Source organism: Haliotis rubra, unplaced genomic scaffold, assembly GCF_003918875.1.
Source record: "Haliotis rubra isolate DU_JTF1 unplaced genomic scaffold, ASM391887v1 Scf833, whole genome shotgun sequence".
Taxonomy (NCBI): Eukaryota; Metazoa; Mollusca; class Gastropoda; order Lepetellida; family Haliotidae; genus Haliotis; species Haliotis rubra.
This window is the reverse complement of record NW_025767561.1, coordinates 335816-353940: the sequence shown is the minus strand read 5'-3', so window position 1 is coordinate 353940 and position 18125 is coordinate 335816. Positions and strand designations below refer to the sequence as shown.

Genomic DNA, 18125 nt, shown 5'->3' with positions numbered 1-18125 from the left:
CTGCTTGGTCCACATGTTATCAAACTGGTTGGTCCACATGTTATCAAACTGCTTGGTCCACATGTTATCGAACTGCTTGGTCCATATGTTATCTAACTACTTGGTCCATATGTTATCAAACTGGTTGGTCCACATGTTATCTAAATGCTTGGCCCATATGTTATCTAACTGCTTGGTCCACATGTTATCAAACTGCTTGGTCCACATGTTATCTAACTGCTTGGTCCATGTTATCACTTAACTGTTATCTAACTGCTTGGTCCATGTTATGTTATCTAACTGCTTGGTCCATGTTATCTAACTGCTTGGTCCACATGTTATCTAACTGCTTGGTCCATATGTTATGCTATCTGGCAGCGGTGTTATCTTGTTATCCAACTGCTGTCCACATGTTATCTAACTGCTTGGTCCATATGTTATCTAACTGCTTGGTCCACATGTTATCTAACTGCTTGGTCCACATGTTATCTAACTGCTTGGTCCACATGTTATCTAACTGCTTGGTCCACATGTTATCTAACTGCTTGGTCCACATGTTATCTAACTGCTTGGTCCACATTTATCTCCTTGGTCCATATGTTATCTAACTGCTTGGTCCACATGTTATCTAACTGCTTGGTCCATATGTTATCTAACTGCTTGGTCCACATGTTATCTAACTGCTTGGTCCACATGTTATCTAACTGCTTGGTCCACATGTTATGGAACTGCTTGGTCCACATGTTATGGAACTGCTTGGTCCACATGTTATCTAACTACTTGGTCCATATGTTATCTAACTGCTTGGTCCACATGTTATCTAACTGCTTGGTCCACATGTTATGGAACTGCTTGGTCCACATGTTATGGAACTGCTTGGTCCACATGTTATGGAACTGCTTGGTCCACATGTTATCTGAGCTGCTTGGTCCACATGTTATCTAACTGCTTGGTCCACATGTTATGGAACTGCTTGGTCCACATGTTATGGAACTGCTTGGTCCACATGTTATTGAGCTGCTTGGTCCACATGTTATCGAACTGCTTGGTCCACATGTGTTGTCTCATGGCTGCCATATTAGACCTAAGGATCCAGTTTTATTATGATTACTTTCCCAAACAAGAATTATTGAAAACCACACAAAAGGAGTCACTTATTTACATTAGGGTAAGCATGAAAGCTTATCACAGACAGCAAAGACAGAATAATAGGAGCGATGTATGCCACAACTCCAGATGGAAGCATCAGTAAAACTGATCCCTGACTGGCTGCATCATATCACAGAATGAAGGCAAGTGTCACTGGTGTGAAGACGATGGTTCTGACGAGTTCCTGAGACATTCTTCACAAATACTAGCTGGCATGTTAGTGATCTACTGGAGGAATCCCTGACAAGCGGGAACTTGCATGTCTCTAGGATGGTGTAGACTGAAGCTGCAGCAGCAGTTCCCCTCTCTCATCCACCTTCTGCAGGAAGTGGTTCACCAGAGACAAAACAAAGTCCTGGAAGAAACAGGAGTGAATATAGATACATATTCTTTATTTCCAACTTATAAGGACAACATACACTTTCAGAATAGAAAAACTATGAAGGCTTACATTATGCAGTAATGTCCCATTGGGCAGGATTTATTCACGAACGTTTTCAGAGTATTCTCTCCCAATTTTGAACTGAGGAGCTAATCACCAATATTAGATCTGATATCTGAGATCATACCCTAATACATCCAGACAATTGTCAGTTATACAGTCAGTAAAGGACAAAAATAAACCATCAGATTCCATCCACATTTTAACAAAAATATCCACAACAAGAATGTCACAAATTCTTTCTTTCTTCTAAATTACATTGGCATGACACAAAAACATGTTTCATAATGTTATGAGCAATTGTACGGCATAAACATTCCTTTGATTCTACATTGCACCTAACCTTATAATCCTGGCAATATTAGTGAAACTGTATGGTCTCTCAAGACTGAAGTCCCATTACTTACCTTGTTGCTGCTGATTTTTTCACATTTCTTTATCCAGCGTTTGTTGTTTTTCTTTTCTACTTCAGACACCAAGTCCTAAAATAAATTTACACAATACTGAATTCTACGCTATGTTTTCGTGTGATTTATTTCTCCATTCCATAGGACAAATACCTGAGATCCATTCACCTGCATCAGTTCATGTTTAATCTGAATCAAATGACAAGATGCTCAAAAATGATTTAATTACAAATTTAAAATACAAAAAGTGACTTATAAAAGAGAACTTGTGAAATCAATAAAACAAAAGCAATACTTGCAATAGATGCACTATTGACATTGTAATGACTGTTAAAAATGAGAAAGATCTAACATTTCCAATTTGATGATCTTGGTTATTCTCCCAAGAAACAATTAACATTTTCTAAAGAGCATGAGACTGACTGGTTCTGCTTCCATATCTCCATCAGCACTCATGATGTCCTCAAGGTCAGACTGGCTGAGATTCAGGATGTTCTTGGCCACATCCTGGGCCTTCTGTAGAGAGAAGTCAACAGGCTGAGTGTTCTTCTCCTGCCTTATAAGGTGCTCCTTCACCTGCACCCTGGTACGCTCTACCCTCAACACCAGCTCCTTGCCCAGAGCCTGCAAATCACAGGGAGACAACTTAACACACAGCAACCAGGCAGGACATACCACAGCTTAACATACAGCCACCAGGCAGGACATACCACAGCTTAAGACACAGCCACCAGGCAGGACATACCACTGGTTAACATACAGCCACCAGGCAGGACATACCACAGCTTAACATACAGCCACCAGGCAGGGCATACCACAGCTTAAGACACAGCCACCAGGCAGGACATACCACTGGTTAACATACAGCCACCAGGCAGGACATACCACAGCTTAACATACAGCCACCAGGCAGGACATACCACAGCTTAACACACAGCCACCAGGCAGGACATACCACAGCTTAACATACAGCCACCAGGCAGGACATACCACAGCTTACCACAGCTTAACATGCAGCCACCAGGCAGGACATACCACAGCTTAACATACAGCCACCAGGCAGGACATACCACAGCTTAAGACACAGCCACCAGGCAGGACATACCACTGGTTAAAATACAGTCACCAGGCAGGACATACCACAGCTTAACATACAGCCACCAGGCAGGACATACCACTGGTTAACATACAGCCACCAGGCAGGACATACCACAACTTAAGACACAGCCACCAGGCAGGGCATACTACATCTTAAGACACAGCCACCAGGCAGGGCATACTACAGCTTAAGACGCAGCCACCAGGCAGGACATACCACTGGTTAAAATACAGCCACCAGGCAGGACATACCACAGCTTAAGACACAGCCACCAGGCAGGACATACCACTGGTTAACATACAGTCACCAGGCAGGACATACCACAGCTTAACATACAGCCACCAGGCAGGGCATACCACTGGTTAACATACAGCCACCAGGCAGGACATACCACATCTTAAGACACAGCCACCAGGCAGGGCATACCACATCTTAAGACACAGCCACCAGGCAGGGCATACTACAGCTTAAGACGCAGCCACCAGGCAGGACATACCACTGGTTAAAATACAGCCACCAGGCAGGACATACCACAGCTTAAGACGCAGCCACCAGGCAGGACATACCACTGGTTAACATACAGCCACAAGGCAGGACATACCACAGCTTAACATACAGCCACCAGGCAGGGCATACCACAGCTTAACACACAGCCACCAGGCAGGACATACCACTGGTTAACATACAGCCACCAGGCAGGACATACCACAGCTTAAGACACAGCCACCAGGCAGGACATACCACAGCTTAAGACACAGCAACCAGGCAGGACATACCACTGGTTAACATACAGCCACCAGGCGGGACACAGCAACCAGCCACCAGGCAGGAGCATACCACAGCAACATACAGCCACCAGGCAGGACATGCCACAGCAACATGCAGCCACCAGGCAGGACATACCACAGCTTAACATACAGCCACCAGGCCATACCACAGCTTAACAGCGCAGGCAGGACATATCACTGGTTAACATACAGGTCCACCAGGCAGGACATACCACAGCTTAACATACAGCCACCAGGCAGGACATACCACTGGTTAACATACAGCCACCAGGCAGGACATACCAGGCATCTTAAGACACAGCCACCAGGCAGGGCATACACATCTTAAGACACAGCCACCAGGCAGGGGGCATACTACAGCTTAAGGCGCAGCCACCAGGCAGGACATACCACTGGTTAAAATACAGCCACCAGGCAGGACATACCACAGCTTAAGACACAGCCACCAGGCAGGACATACCACTGGTTAACATACTGTCACCAGGCAGGACATACCACAGCTTAACATACAGCCACCAGGCAGGGCATACCACTGGTTAACATACAGCCACCAGGCAGGACATACCACATCTTAAGACACAGCCACCAGGCAGGGCATACTACATCTTAAGACACAGCCACCAGGCAGGGCATACCACAGCTTAAGACGCAGCCACCAGGCAGGACATACCACTGGTTAAAATACAGCCACCAGGCAGGACATACCACTGGTTAACATACAGCCACCAGGCAGGACATACCACTGGTTAAAATACAGCCACCAGGCAGGACATACCACTGGTTAACATACAGCCACCAGGCAGGACATACCACTGGTTAACATACAGCCACCAGGTAGGACATACCACTGGTTAACATACAGCCACCAGGCAGGACATACCACTGATTAACATACAGCCACTAGGTAGGACATACCACAACTTGACATACAGCCACCAGGCAGGACATACCACAACCAGGCAGACATACCACTGGCTACAGCCACCAGGCAGGACATACCACTGGTTAACATACAGCCACCAGGCAGGACATACCACATCTTAAGACACAGCCACCAGGCAGGGCATACCACAGCTTAAGACACAGCCACCAGGCAGGGCATACTACAGCTTAAGACGCAGCCACCAGGCAGGACATACCACTGGTTAAAATACAGCCACCAGGCAGGACATACCACAGCTTAAGACACAGCCACCAGGCAGGACATACCACTGGTTAACATACAGTCACCAGGCAGGACATACCACAGCTTAACATACAGCCACCAGGCAGGGCATACCACTGGTTAACATACAGCCACCAGGCAGGACATACCACATCTTAAGACACAGCCACCAGGCAGGGCATACTACATCTTAAGACACAGCCACCAGGCAGGGCATACCACAGCTTAAGACGCAGCCACCAGGCAGGACATACCACTGGTTAAAATACAGCCACCAGGCAGGACATACCACTGGTTAACATACAGCCACCAGGCAGGACATACCACTGGTTAAAATACAGCCACCAGGTAGGACATACCACTGGTTAACATACAGCCACCAGGCAGGACATACCACTGGTTAACATACAGCCACCAGGTAGGACATACCACTGGTTAACATACAGCCACCAGGCAGGACATACCACTGATTAACATACAGCCACTAGGTAGGACATACCACAACTTGACATACAGCCACCAGGCAGGACATACCACAACTTGACATACAGCCACCAGGCAGGACATACCACTGGTTAAAATACAGCCACCAGGCAGGACATACCACAGCTTAAGACACAGCCACCAGGCAGGACATACCACAGCTTAACATACAGCCACCAGGCAGGACATACCGCAGCTTAGGACGCAGCCACCAGGCAGGACATACCACTGGTTAAAATACAGACACCAGGCAGGACATACTACTGGTTAACATACAGCCACCAGGCAGGACATACCAAAGCTTAAGAAACAGCCACCAGGCAGGATGTACCATAGCTTAACATACAGCCACCAGGCAGGACATACCACTGGTTCACATACAGCCACCAGGCAGGACATACCACTGGTTAACATACAGCCACCAGGCAGGACATACTACATATTACAGCTACCGAGCCACACATACTACATATTACATCTACCAGAAATACATACTACATCTTACAGCCACCAGGCTGGACATCCTACATTTTACATCTACCAGCCATACATACTACATCTTACATCTACTAACCATACATACTACATCTTGCAGCTACCAGGCAGGACTTACTACAGCTTGAAGCTACTAGGCAGTACATACAGCTTACAGCTACCAGGCCACATATATTACAGCTTACAGCTACCAGGCCACACATTACCTACCAGGCCACACATCTTACATCTTACAGCTACCAGGCCACACATATTACAGCTTACAGCTACCAGGCCACACATCTCACATCTTACAGCTACCAGGCCACACATATTACATCTTACAGCTACCAGGCCACACATATTACATCTTACAGCTACCAGGCCACACATCCACATCTTACAGCCAGCTACCAGGCCACACATATTACAGCTTACAGCTACCAGGCCACACATATTACAGCTTACAGCTACCAGGCCACACATATTACAGCTTACAGCTACCAGGCCACACATATTACATCTTACAGCTACCAGGCCACACATATTATAGCTTACAGCTACCAGGCTGGATACAGTACAGGTTCACAAACAGCCACACTCCTGAACATATCACAGCTAAATCATTTCGTAACAGATTGACTCATCTTGACAAACATCTGGTAAAACATGACTCACCTTGACAGACAGCTGGTAAAACATTACTCACCTTGACAAACAGCTGGTAAAACATGGCTCACCTTGACAAACAGCTGGTAAAACATAGCTCACCTTGACAAACAGCTGGTACTGCTGTATCCGAGTATGGGAGTTGGTGAGCTGCTCCTGTGCAGCATCTATGGCAGCCTCGCTCTGCGTTGCCAGGTCATGCAGCTGCTGCTTGGCTGTCTTCTCCAGCTCGGCCAGGGCCTCCTCCAGCTCACCAGACTTGGCCTTGGCCTCACAGTACAGTTTGGTCTGCACATACACACTCAGGCTATTACCACTGCAGTCACAGAGCTTGTATCACAGAAAGGATTATTGCAAGGATGGGTAATATGGGGGAACAAATTGGGTACAATCCTGCATACACTTGCTTTTGAGATTGCCATTCAATTTGTTTGAGATTTTTCAAGCAGTGTCATCCACAAACGCTGCAGCTCTTTTTGTCCTTATGTTATAGGATATTTATATAGCGCACATATCCAGGCAACTAGTGCATGCTCAAGGCGCATATTAACCTGAAGTATACTGTAAGGCAAAAAAAACACATTTTTTAGGAAATTGTCAAAATTCAGTCTGAGATATTTAGAATGAAATAAACATTGCGAATACATTTCCTGGGCATACATGTTTAATTTTGTGAATTGTTTCATTAATATTGCCTTATTTAAGGTTACTAGTCACTTTTAAAACATATTGCTTAAACACACCATGGTACCGAGAAATTGTTTCACGGTGAAATGAACATGCACGTGCATTTGCTGACTGAAATGCCTATAAAATGGTGCCGATTGTTAGTGTCTGTCACTATTCGATAGCTGATTTCAAGATGCCAAGATGAAATGCATGTCAAATTGACCAAGCTATTGGTAGACTGAATGCAGGCCAAAGGGCGGATGACGTTGACCGTACTTTTACTGTCCATGTTACGACCATTAATCGCCTTAAACGTCGTTATGCAACCACGCTGACCACTGCTGACCGTCCAAGAAGTGGTAGGCTAAAAGTGACCACACCCAGACAAGACCGGTTCATCTGTCGTCAACATCAGGCAGATCCATTCCTCTGTGCCAGTGAAACAGCCCATAGGACCACTGGAGCTCACCAACACCCCATTAGTGGCCGTACCGTACGACGTCGACTGAAGGCCAACAACCTGAAATGTCGCCGCCCAGCTCGTCATCCTATACTGACCCCACGTCACCGTCAGGTTCGTCTTCAGTGGGCAACAAAACATCTGAACTGGCATCACAGACAGTGGAACCATGTGATCTTCTCGGACGAGTCGATTTTGCCTTTTCCATGCTGACAGACGAGTCAGAATATGGCGAAGATGAGGTCAACGTTATGCTGATCAGTGTGTGATGGAAAGGAACGTATGGGGCAGCCTGAGTGTAATGGTATGGGCAGGTATTGGCTACAACCAGAGACTAGGGCCAGTTGTGTTTCAGAATATTGGTCCTGGTAGGGGGAATGGTGTGAATGCTCAGCGGTACATTGATCAGGCTCTGCAACCCCATGTTGTGCCATTTTTTGCCAGACATCAGAACCACATTTACCAGCATGATAATGCAAGACCGCATGTTGCAAGGGTAACACAACAACATCTACAACATTACAACATTGCTGTTCTACCCTGGCCATCCATGAGTTCCAACCTAAACCCAATTGAACATTTGTGGGACGAAACTCAGAGACGATTGAACCAAGTTCGTCCAAGGCGAACTTCGAGCAGCAGTGCTACAGACAGTTACCAACATCTCACTGAACTTTACCAACAATTTGGTGCATTCCATGTACAGGAGTTGTGCCGCAACGGTAAATGCAAATGGTGGTCATACACGGTACTGACTTTTGTGACCTTGTGACCTTGATGCCTGATCATTCAAATCTCCATGAATGTTATGGCACTATCTCAAACATTTGTCAACCAAATGATCTTTGCAACTGGTAACATGTATGCATGTATCAGTTCCATACTGTCTTCTGAAAATGTTATAAACTATTTATTGGACTGCGCTTGCATTTCTTTTGCCTTTCAGTATATGAGTTATATAAAAATAACCAATCTTTAGAACATGATTTTCTTCATGGGCTTGATACAAATGAATAGCATGACAACTTGATATGGTCTTATGGAAGCTCTCAATCCTCTGTGGGTAATCCTTCAAATCCTTGCTTTAAATATCTCTTGCTACTGCCAAAGCAATGATTTTCTTTAGATCAGACCCACAAATTTTGCCTCAAGCAGAAAAGCTTAATTAATATCACATGACTACTTCTAGAGAATATGCTCTTATGGATACGGTATTGTGTGTGAGGCCTGCATGGCATTCCCCAGTAGTACATATCCTTACACTGAACATTTCTGCACTAGTGTTCTTCTGCACCTTGTGTACACAGAAACTTTAACCCAATATGCCAAAACGCTTGTAAATGAGCGAAATACCAAGGTTGCCATTTTGGATGATTACCTTCTTCTCCAGTTCCAGCACAGCCTTGCAGTACTTGTCTTCACAATCCTGCTTCTCCCTCACTGCCACACCCATACGGCGCCGGTATGACTCCATCTGAACACACAAACTAGGATTATCACAAGATCACCTTGTGCAGTATTTCACTGTGATAGTCAATTTATGTTTTCATGAAATCATACTCATCTCAATCAAATATCTGACTCACCTGTGTCTTCATCTTGTCATTGGCTTCAGAAAGGAGGTGAACTTTTGTCTCCATGTCAGTCTGAAACAGAAACAAGATCTCGCTTTAAGACAACACAGCATCAATGTCACACTCAGTCAATCACCACCATCACCTTGATGTAGGACAACACAGCATCAATGTCACACTCAGTCTATCACCACCAACATCTTGCTGTAAGACAACACAGCATCAATGAAACACTCAGTCAATCACCACCAACATCTGGCTGTAAGACAACACAGCATCAATGTAACACTCAGTCAATCACCACCAACACCTTGCTGTAGGACAACATGGCTTCAATGTAACACTCAGTCAATCACCACCAACATCTAGCTGTAAGACAACATAGCTTCAATGTAACACTCAGTCAATCACCACCAACATCTAGCTGTAAGACAACACAGCATCAATGTAACACTCAGTCTATCACCACCAACACCTTGATGTTGGACAACATGGCTTCAATGTAACACTCAGTCTATCACCACCAACATCTAGCAGTAAGACAACATGGCTTCAATGTAACACTCAGTCTATCACCACCAACAACTTGCTGTAAGACAACATAGCTTCAATGTAACACTCAGTCAATCACAACCAACATCTAGCTGTAAGACAACATAGCTTCAATGTAACACTCAGTCTATCACCACCAACACCTTGCTGTAGGACAACATGGCTTCAATGTAACACTCAGTCAATCACCACCAACATCTAGCTGTAAGACAACATGGCTTCAATGTAACACTCAGTCAATCACCACCAACATCTAGCTGTAAGACAATGTGGTTTCAATGTAACACTCAGTCTATCACCACCAACATCTTCCTGTAGGACAACATGGCATCAATGTAACACTCAGTCAATCACCACCAACACCTTGCTGTAGGACAATATGGCTTCAATGTAACACTCAGTCTATCACCACCAACACCATGCTGTAGGACAACATGGCATCAATGTAACACTCAGTCAATCACCACCAACATCTAGCAGTAAGACAACATGGCTTCAATGTAACACTCAGTCTATCACCACCAACACCTTGCTGTAGGACAACATGGCTTCAATGTAACACTCAGTCTATCACCACCAACACCTTGATGTAGGACAACATGGCTTCAATGTAACACTCAGTCTATCACCACCAACACCTTGATGTAGGACAACATGGCATCAATGTAACACTCAGTCAATCACCACCAACATCTAGCAGTAAGACAACATGGCTTCAATGTAACACTCAGTCAATCACCACCAACATCTAGCAGTAAGACAACATGGCTTCAATGTAACACTCAGTCTATCACCACCAACACCTTGATGTAGGACAACATGGCATCAATGTAACACTCAGTCTATCACCACCAACATCTTGCTGTAGGACAACATGGCATCAATGTAACACTCAGTCAATCACCACCAACATCTAGCAGTAAGACAACATGGCTTCAATGTAACACTCAGTCTATCACCACCACATGGCTCAGTCAACATAATGTAACACTCAGTCTATCACACCAACACTTGCTGTAGGACAACATGGCTTCAATGTAACACTCAGTCTATCACCACCAACACCTTGATGTAGGACAACATGGCTTCAATGTAACACTCAGTCTATCACCACCAACATCTAGCAGCAGACAACATGTAAGACAACATGGCTTCAATGTAACACTCAGTCTATCACCACCAACAACACCTTGCTGTAGGACAACATGGCTTCAATGTAACACTCAGTCTATCACCACCAACATCTAGCAGTAAGACAACATGGCTTCAATGTAACACTCAGTCTATCACCACCAACACCTTGATGTAGGACAACATGGCTTCAATGTAACACTCAGTCTATCACCACCAACACCTTGATGTAGGACAACATGGCTTCAATGTAACACTCAGTCTATCACCACCAACACCTTGATGTAGGACAACATGGCATCAATGTAACACTCAGTCTATCACCACCAACACCTTGCTGTAGGACAACATGGCTTCAATGTAACACTCAGTCTATCACCACCAACACCTTGATGTAGGACAACATGGCTTCAATGTAACACTCAGTCTATCACCACCAACATCTAGCAGTAAGACAACATGGCTTCAATGTAACACTCAGTCTATCACCAACAACACCTTGCTGTAGGACAACATGGCTTCAATGTAACACTCAATCTATCACCACCAACACCTTGATGTAGGACAACATGGCTTCAATGTAACACTCAGTCTATCACCACCAACACCTTGATGTAGGACAACATGGTTTCAATGTAACACTCAGTGAATCACCACCAACATCTAGCAGTAAGACAACATGGCTTCAATGTAACACTCAGTCTATCACCACCAACACCTTGCTGTAGGACAACATGGCTTCAATGTAACACTCAGTCTATCACCACCAACACCTTGCTGTAGGACAACATGGCTTCAATGTAACACTCAGTCAATCACCACCAACATCTAGCTGTAAGACAACATGGCTTCAATGTAACACTCAGTCAATCACCACCAACATTCAGCTGTAGGACAACATGGCTAAAATGTAACACTCAGTCAATCACCACCAACATCTACCTGTAAGACAACATGGCTTCAATGTAACACTCAGTCTATCACCACCAACACCTTGCTGTAGAACAACATGGCTTCAATGTAACACTCAGTCTATCACCACAAACACCTTGATGTAGGACAACATGGCATCAATGTAACACTCAGTCAATCACCACCAACATCTAGCAGTAAGACAACATGGCTTCAATGTAACACTCAGTCAATCACCACCAACATCTAGCAGTAAGACAACATGGCTTCAATGTAACACTCAGTCTATCACCACCAACACCTTGATGTAGGACAACATAGCATCAATGTAACACTCAGTCTATCACCACCAACATCTTGCTGTAGGACAACATGGCATCAATGTAACACTCAGTCAATCACCACCAACATCTAGCAGTAAGACAACATGGCTTCAATGTAACACTCAGTCTATCACCACCAACAACTTGCTGTAGGACAACATGGCTTCAATGTAACACTCAGTCTATCACCACCAACACCTTGATGTAGGACAACATGGCTTCAATGTAACACTCAGTCTATCACCACCAACATCTAGCAGTAAGACAACATGGCTTCAATGTAACACTCAGTCTATCACCACCAACAACTTGCTGTAGGACAACATGGCTTCAATGTAACACTCAGTCTATCACCACCAACATCTAGCAGTAAGACAACATGGCTTCAATGTAACACTCAGTCTATCACCACCAACACCTTGATGTAGGACAACATGGCTTCAATGTAACACTCAGTCTATCACCACCAACACCTTGATGTAGGACAACATGGCTTCAATGTAACACTCAGTCTATCACCACCAACACCTTGATGTTGGACAACATGGCTTCAATGTAACACTCAGTCTATCACCACCAACATCTAGCTGTAAGACAACATGGCTTCAATGTAACACTCAGTCTATCACCACCAACACCTTGCTGTAGGACAACATGGCTTCAATGTAACACTCAGTCTATCACCACCAACACCTTGATGTAGGACAACATGGCATCAATGTAACACTCAGTCTATTACCACCAACATCTAGCTGTAAGACAACATGGCTTCAATGTAACACTCAGTCTATCACCACCAACATCTAGCAGTAAGACAACATGGCTTCAATGTAACACTCAGTCTATCACCACCAACACCTTGCTGTAGGACAACATGGCTTCAATGTAACACTCAGTCTAGCACCACCAACACCTTGATGCAGGACAACATGGCTTCAATGTAACACTCAGTCTATCAACACCAACACCTTGCTGTAGGACAACATGGCTTCAATGTAACACTCAGTCTATCACCACCAACATCTAGCTGTAAGACAACATGGCATCAATGTAACACTCAGTCAATCACCACCAACATCTTGCTGTAAGACAACATGGCTTCAATGTAACACTCAGTCTATCACCACCAACACCTTGCTGTAGGACAACATGGCTTCAATGTAACACTCAGTCTATCACCACCAACACCTTGATGTAGGACAACATGGCTTCAATGTAACACTCAGTCTATCACCACCAACACCTTGCTGTAGGACAACATGGCTTCAATGTAACACTCAGTCAATCACCACCAACATCTAGCTGTAAGACAACATGGCTTCAATGTAACACTCAGTCAATCACCACCAACATCTAGCCGTAAGACAACATGGCTTCAATGTTACACTCAGTCAATCACCACCAACATCTTGCTGTAAGACAACATGGCTTCAATGTAACACTCAGTCTATCACCACCAACATCAAGCAGTAAGACAACATGGTTTCAATGTAACACTCAGTCTATCACCAACAACACCTTGCTGTAGGACAACATGGCTTCAATGTAACACTCAGTCTATCACCACCAACACCTTGATGTAGGACAACATGGCTTCAATGTAACACTCAGTCTATCACCACCAACACCTTGCTGTAGGACAACATGGCTTCAATGTAACACTCAGTCAATCACCACCAACATCTAGCTGTAAGACAACATGGCTTCAATGTAACACTCAGTCAATCACCACCAACATCTAGCCGTAAGACAACATGGCTTGAATGTTACACTCAGTCAATCACCACCAACATCTTGCTGTAAGACAACATGGCTTCAATGTAACACTCAGTCTATCACCACCAACATCAAGCAGTAAGACAACATGGTTTCAATGTAACACTCAGTCTATCACCAACAACACCTTGCTGTAGGACAACATGGCTTCAATGTAACACTCAGTCTATCACCACCAACACCTTGATGTAGGACAACATGGCTTCAATGTAACACTCAGTCTATCACCACCAACACCTTGCTGTACGACAAAATGGCTTCAATGTAACACTCAGTCTATCACCACCAAAACCTTGATGTAGGACAACATTGCTTCAAGGTAACACTCAGTCTATCACCACCAACAGCTTGCTGTAGGACAACATGGCTTCAATTTAACACTCAGTCAATCACCACCAACATCTAGCTGTAAGACAACATGGCTTCAATGTAACACTCAGTCTATCACCACCAAAACCTTGCTGTAGGACATCATGGCTTCAATATAACACTCAGTCTATCACCACCAACACCTTGCTGTAGGACAACATGGCATCAATGTAACACTCAGTCTATCACCACCAACATCTTGCTGTAGGACAACATGGCTTCAATGTAACACTCAGTCTATCACCACCAACATCTTGCTGTAGGACAACATGGCTTCAGTGTAACACTCAGTCTATCACCACCAACATCTTGCTGTAGGACAACATGGCTTCAATGTAACACTCAGTCTATCACCACCAACACCTTGCTGTAGGACAACATGGTTTCAGTGTAACACTCAGTCTATCACCACCAACATCTTGCTGTAGGACAACCAGGCTTCAGTGTAACACTCAGTCTATCACCACCAACATCTTGCTGTAGGACAACATGGCATCAATGTAACACTCAGTCTATCACCGCCAACATCTTGCTGTAGGACAACATGGCATCAATGTAACACTCAGTCTATCAACACCAACATCTTGCTGTAGGACAACATGGCTTCAGTGTAACACTCAGTCTATCACCACCAACATCTTACTGTAGGACAACATGGCTTCAATGTAACACTCAGTCTATCACCACCAACACCTTGCTGTAGGACAACATGGTTTCAGTGTAACACTCAGTCTATCACCACCAACATCTTGCTGTAGGACAACCAGGCTTCAGTGTAACACTCAGTCTATCACCACCAACACCTTGCTGTAGGACAACATGGCATCAATGTAACACTCAGTCAATCACCACCAACATCTTGCTTTAGGACAACATGGGATCAATGTAACCCTCAGTCTATCACCACCAACACCTTGCTGTAAGACAGAATGGCATCAATGTAACACTCAGTCTATCACCACCAACACCTTGCTGTAGGACAACATGGCATCAATGTAACACTCAGTCTATCACCACCAACACCTTGCTGTAGGACAACATGGCATCAATGTATCACTCAGTCTATCACCACCAACACCTTGCTGTAGGACAACATGGCATCAATGTAACACTCAGTCTATCACCAACAACAACTTGCTGTAGGACAACATGACTTCAATGTAACACTCAGTCTATCACCACCAACATCTTGCTGTAGGACAACATGGCATCAATGTAACACTCAGTCTATCACCACTAACATCTTGCTGTAAGACAGAATGGCATCAATGTAACACTCAGTCTATCACCACCAACATCTTGCTGTAGGACAACATGGCTTCAGTGTAACACTCAGTCTATCACCACCAACATCTTACTGTAGGACAACATGGCTTCAATGTAACACTCAGTCTATCACCACCAACACCTTGCTGTAGGACAACATGGTTTCAGTGTAACACTCAGTCTATCACCACCAACATCTTGCTGTAGGACAACCAGGCTTCAGTGTAACACTCAGTCTATCACCACCAACATCTTGCTGTAGGACAACATGGCATCAATGTAACACTCAGTCAATCACCACCAACATCTTGCTTTAGGACAACATGGGATCAATGTAACCCTCAGTCTATCACCACCAACACCTTGCTGTAAGACAGAATGGCATCAATGTAACACTCAGTCTATCACCACCAACACCTTGCTGTAGGACAACATGGCATCAATGTAACACTCAGTCTATCACCACCAACACCTTGCTGTAGGACAACATGGCATCAATGTATCACTCAGTCTATCACCACCAACACCTTGCTGTAGGACAACATGGCATCAACGTAACACTCAGTCTATCACCAACAACAACTTGCTGTAGGACAACATGACTTCAATGTAACACTCAGTCTATCACCACCAACATCTTGCTGTAGGACAACATGGCATCAATGTAACACTCAGTCTATCACCACTAACATCTTGCTGTAAGACAGAATGGCATCAATGTAACACTCAGTCTATCACCACCAACATCTTGCTGTAGGACAACATGGCTTCAGTGTAACACTCAGTCTATCACCACCAACATCTTGCTGTAGGACAACATGGCTTCAATGTAACACTCAGTCTATCACCACCAACACCTTGCTGTAGGACAACATGGTTTCAGTGTAACACTCAGTCTATCACCACCAACATCTTGCTGTAGGACAACCAGGCTTCAGTGTAACACTCAGTCTATCACCACCAACATCTTGCTGTAGGACAACATGGCATCAATGTAACACTCAGTCAATCACCACCAACATCTTGCTTTAGGACAACATGGAATCAATGTAACCCTCAGTCTATCACCACCAACACCTTGCTGTAAGACAGAATGGCATCAATGTAACACTCAGTCTATCACCACCAACACCTTGCTATAGGACAACATGGCATCAATGTAACACTCAGTCTATCACCACCAACATCTTGCTGTAGGACAACATGGCATCAATCTAACACTCAGTCTATCACCACCAAAACCTTGCTGTAGGACAACATGGCTTCAATGTAACACTCAGTCTATCACCACCAACACCTTGCTGTAGGACAACATGGCATCAATCTAACACTCAGTCCATCACCACCAACACCTTGCTGTAGGACAACATGGCATCAATGTAACACTAAGTCTATCACCACAAACATCTCGCTGTAGGACAACATGGCATCAATGTATCACTCAGTCTATCACCACCAACACCTTGCTGTAGGACAACATGGCATCAATGTAACACTCAGTCTATCACCACCAACACCTTGCTGTAGGACAACATGGCATCAATGTATCACTCAGTCTATCACCACCAACACCTTGCTGTAGGACAACATGGCATCAATGTATCACTCAGTCTATCACCACCAACACCTTTCTGTAGGACAACATGGCATCAACGTAACACTCAGTCTATCACCAACAACAACTTGCTGTAGGACAACATGGCATCAATGTAACACTCAGTTTATCACCACTAACATCTTGCTGTAAGACAGAATGGCATCAATGTAACACTCAGTTTATCACCACCAACACCTTGCTGTAGGACATCATGGCTTCAATGTAACACTCAGTCTATCACCACCAACATCTTGCTTTAGGACAACATGGGATCAATGTAACCCTCAGTCTATCACCACCAACACCTTGCTGTAAGACAGAATGGCATCAATGTAACACTCAGTCTATCACCACCAACACCTTGCTATAGGACAACATGGCTTCAATGTAACACTCAGTCTATCACCACCAACACCTTGCTGTAGGACAACATGGCTTCAATATAACACTCAGTCTATCACCACCAACATCTTGCTGTAGGACAACATGGCATCAATGTAACACTCAGTCTATCACCGCCAACATCTTGCTGTAGGACAACATGACTTCAATGTAACACTCAGTCTATCACCACCAACATCTTGCTGTAGGACAACATGGCTTCAGTGTAACACTCAGTCTATCACCACCAACATCTTGCTGTAGGACAACATGGCTTCAATGTAACACTCAGTCTATCACCACCAACACCTTGCTGTAGGACAACATGGTTTCAGTGTAACACTCAGTCTATCACCACCAACATCTTGCTGTAGGACAACCAGGCTTCAGTGTAACACTCAGTCTATCACCACCAACATCTTGCTGTAGGACAACATGGCATCATTGTAACACTCAGTCA

At 44.5% G+C, this 18125-nt stretch overlaps 1 protein-coding gene across 1 annotated transcript in view; it reads right to left on the bottom strand.

Annotated features, from left to right (window-relative positions):
* Positions 1-578: 578 nt before the first annotated feature.
* Positions 579-18125, bottom strand: part of LOC124262374 (centlein-like) — a 60130-nt gene continuing 42583 nt past the window's right edge. Inside the window, exons 17-23 of the mRNA XM_046696856.1 lie at positions 9371-9430; positions 9163-9258; positions 6758-6943; positions 2401-2601; positions 1978-2052; positions 926-1483; positions 579-827 (exon numbers count right to left, since the gene is read on the bottom strand). Of these exons, the coding sequence (XP_046552812.1) occupies positions 1394-1483; positions 1978-2052; positions 2401-2601; positions 6758-6943; positions 9163-9258; positions 9371-9430 (708 nt within the window). The 3' untranslated portion in view covers positions 579-827; positions 926-1393. The remainder of the gene's footprint in view (positions 828-925; positions 1484-1977; positions 2053-2400; positions 2602-6757; positions 6944-9162; positions 9259-9370; positions 9431-18125) is intronic.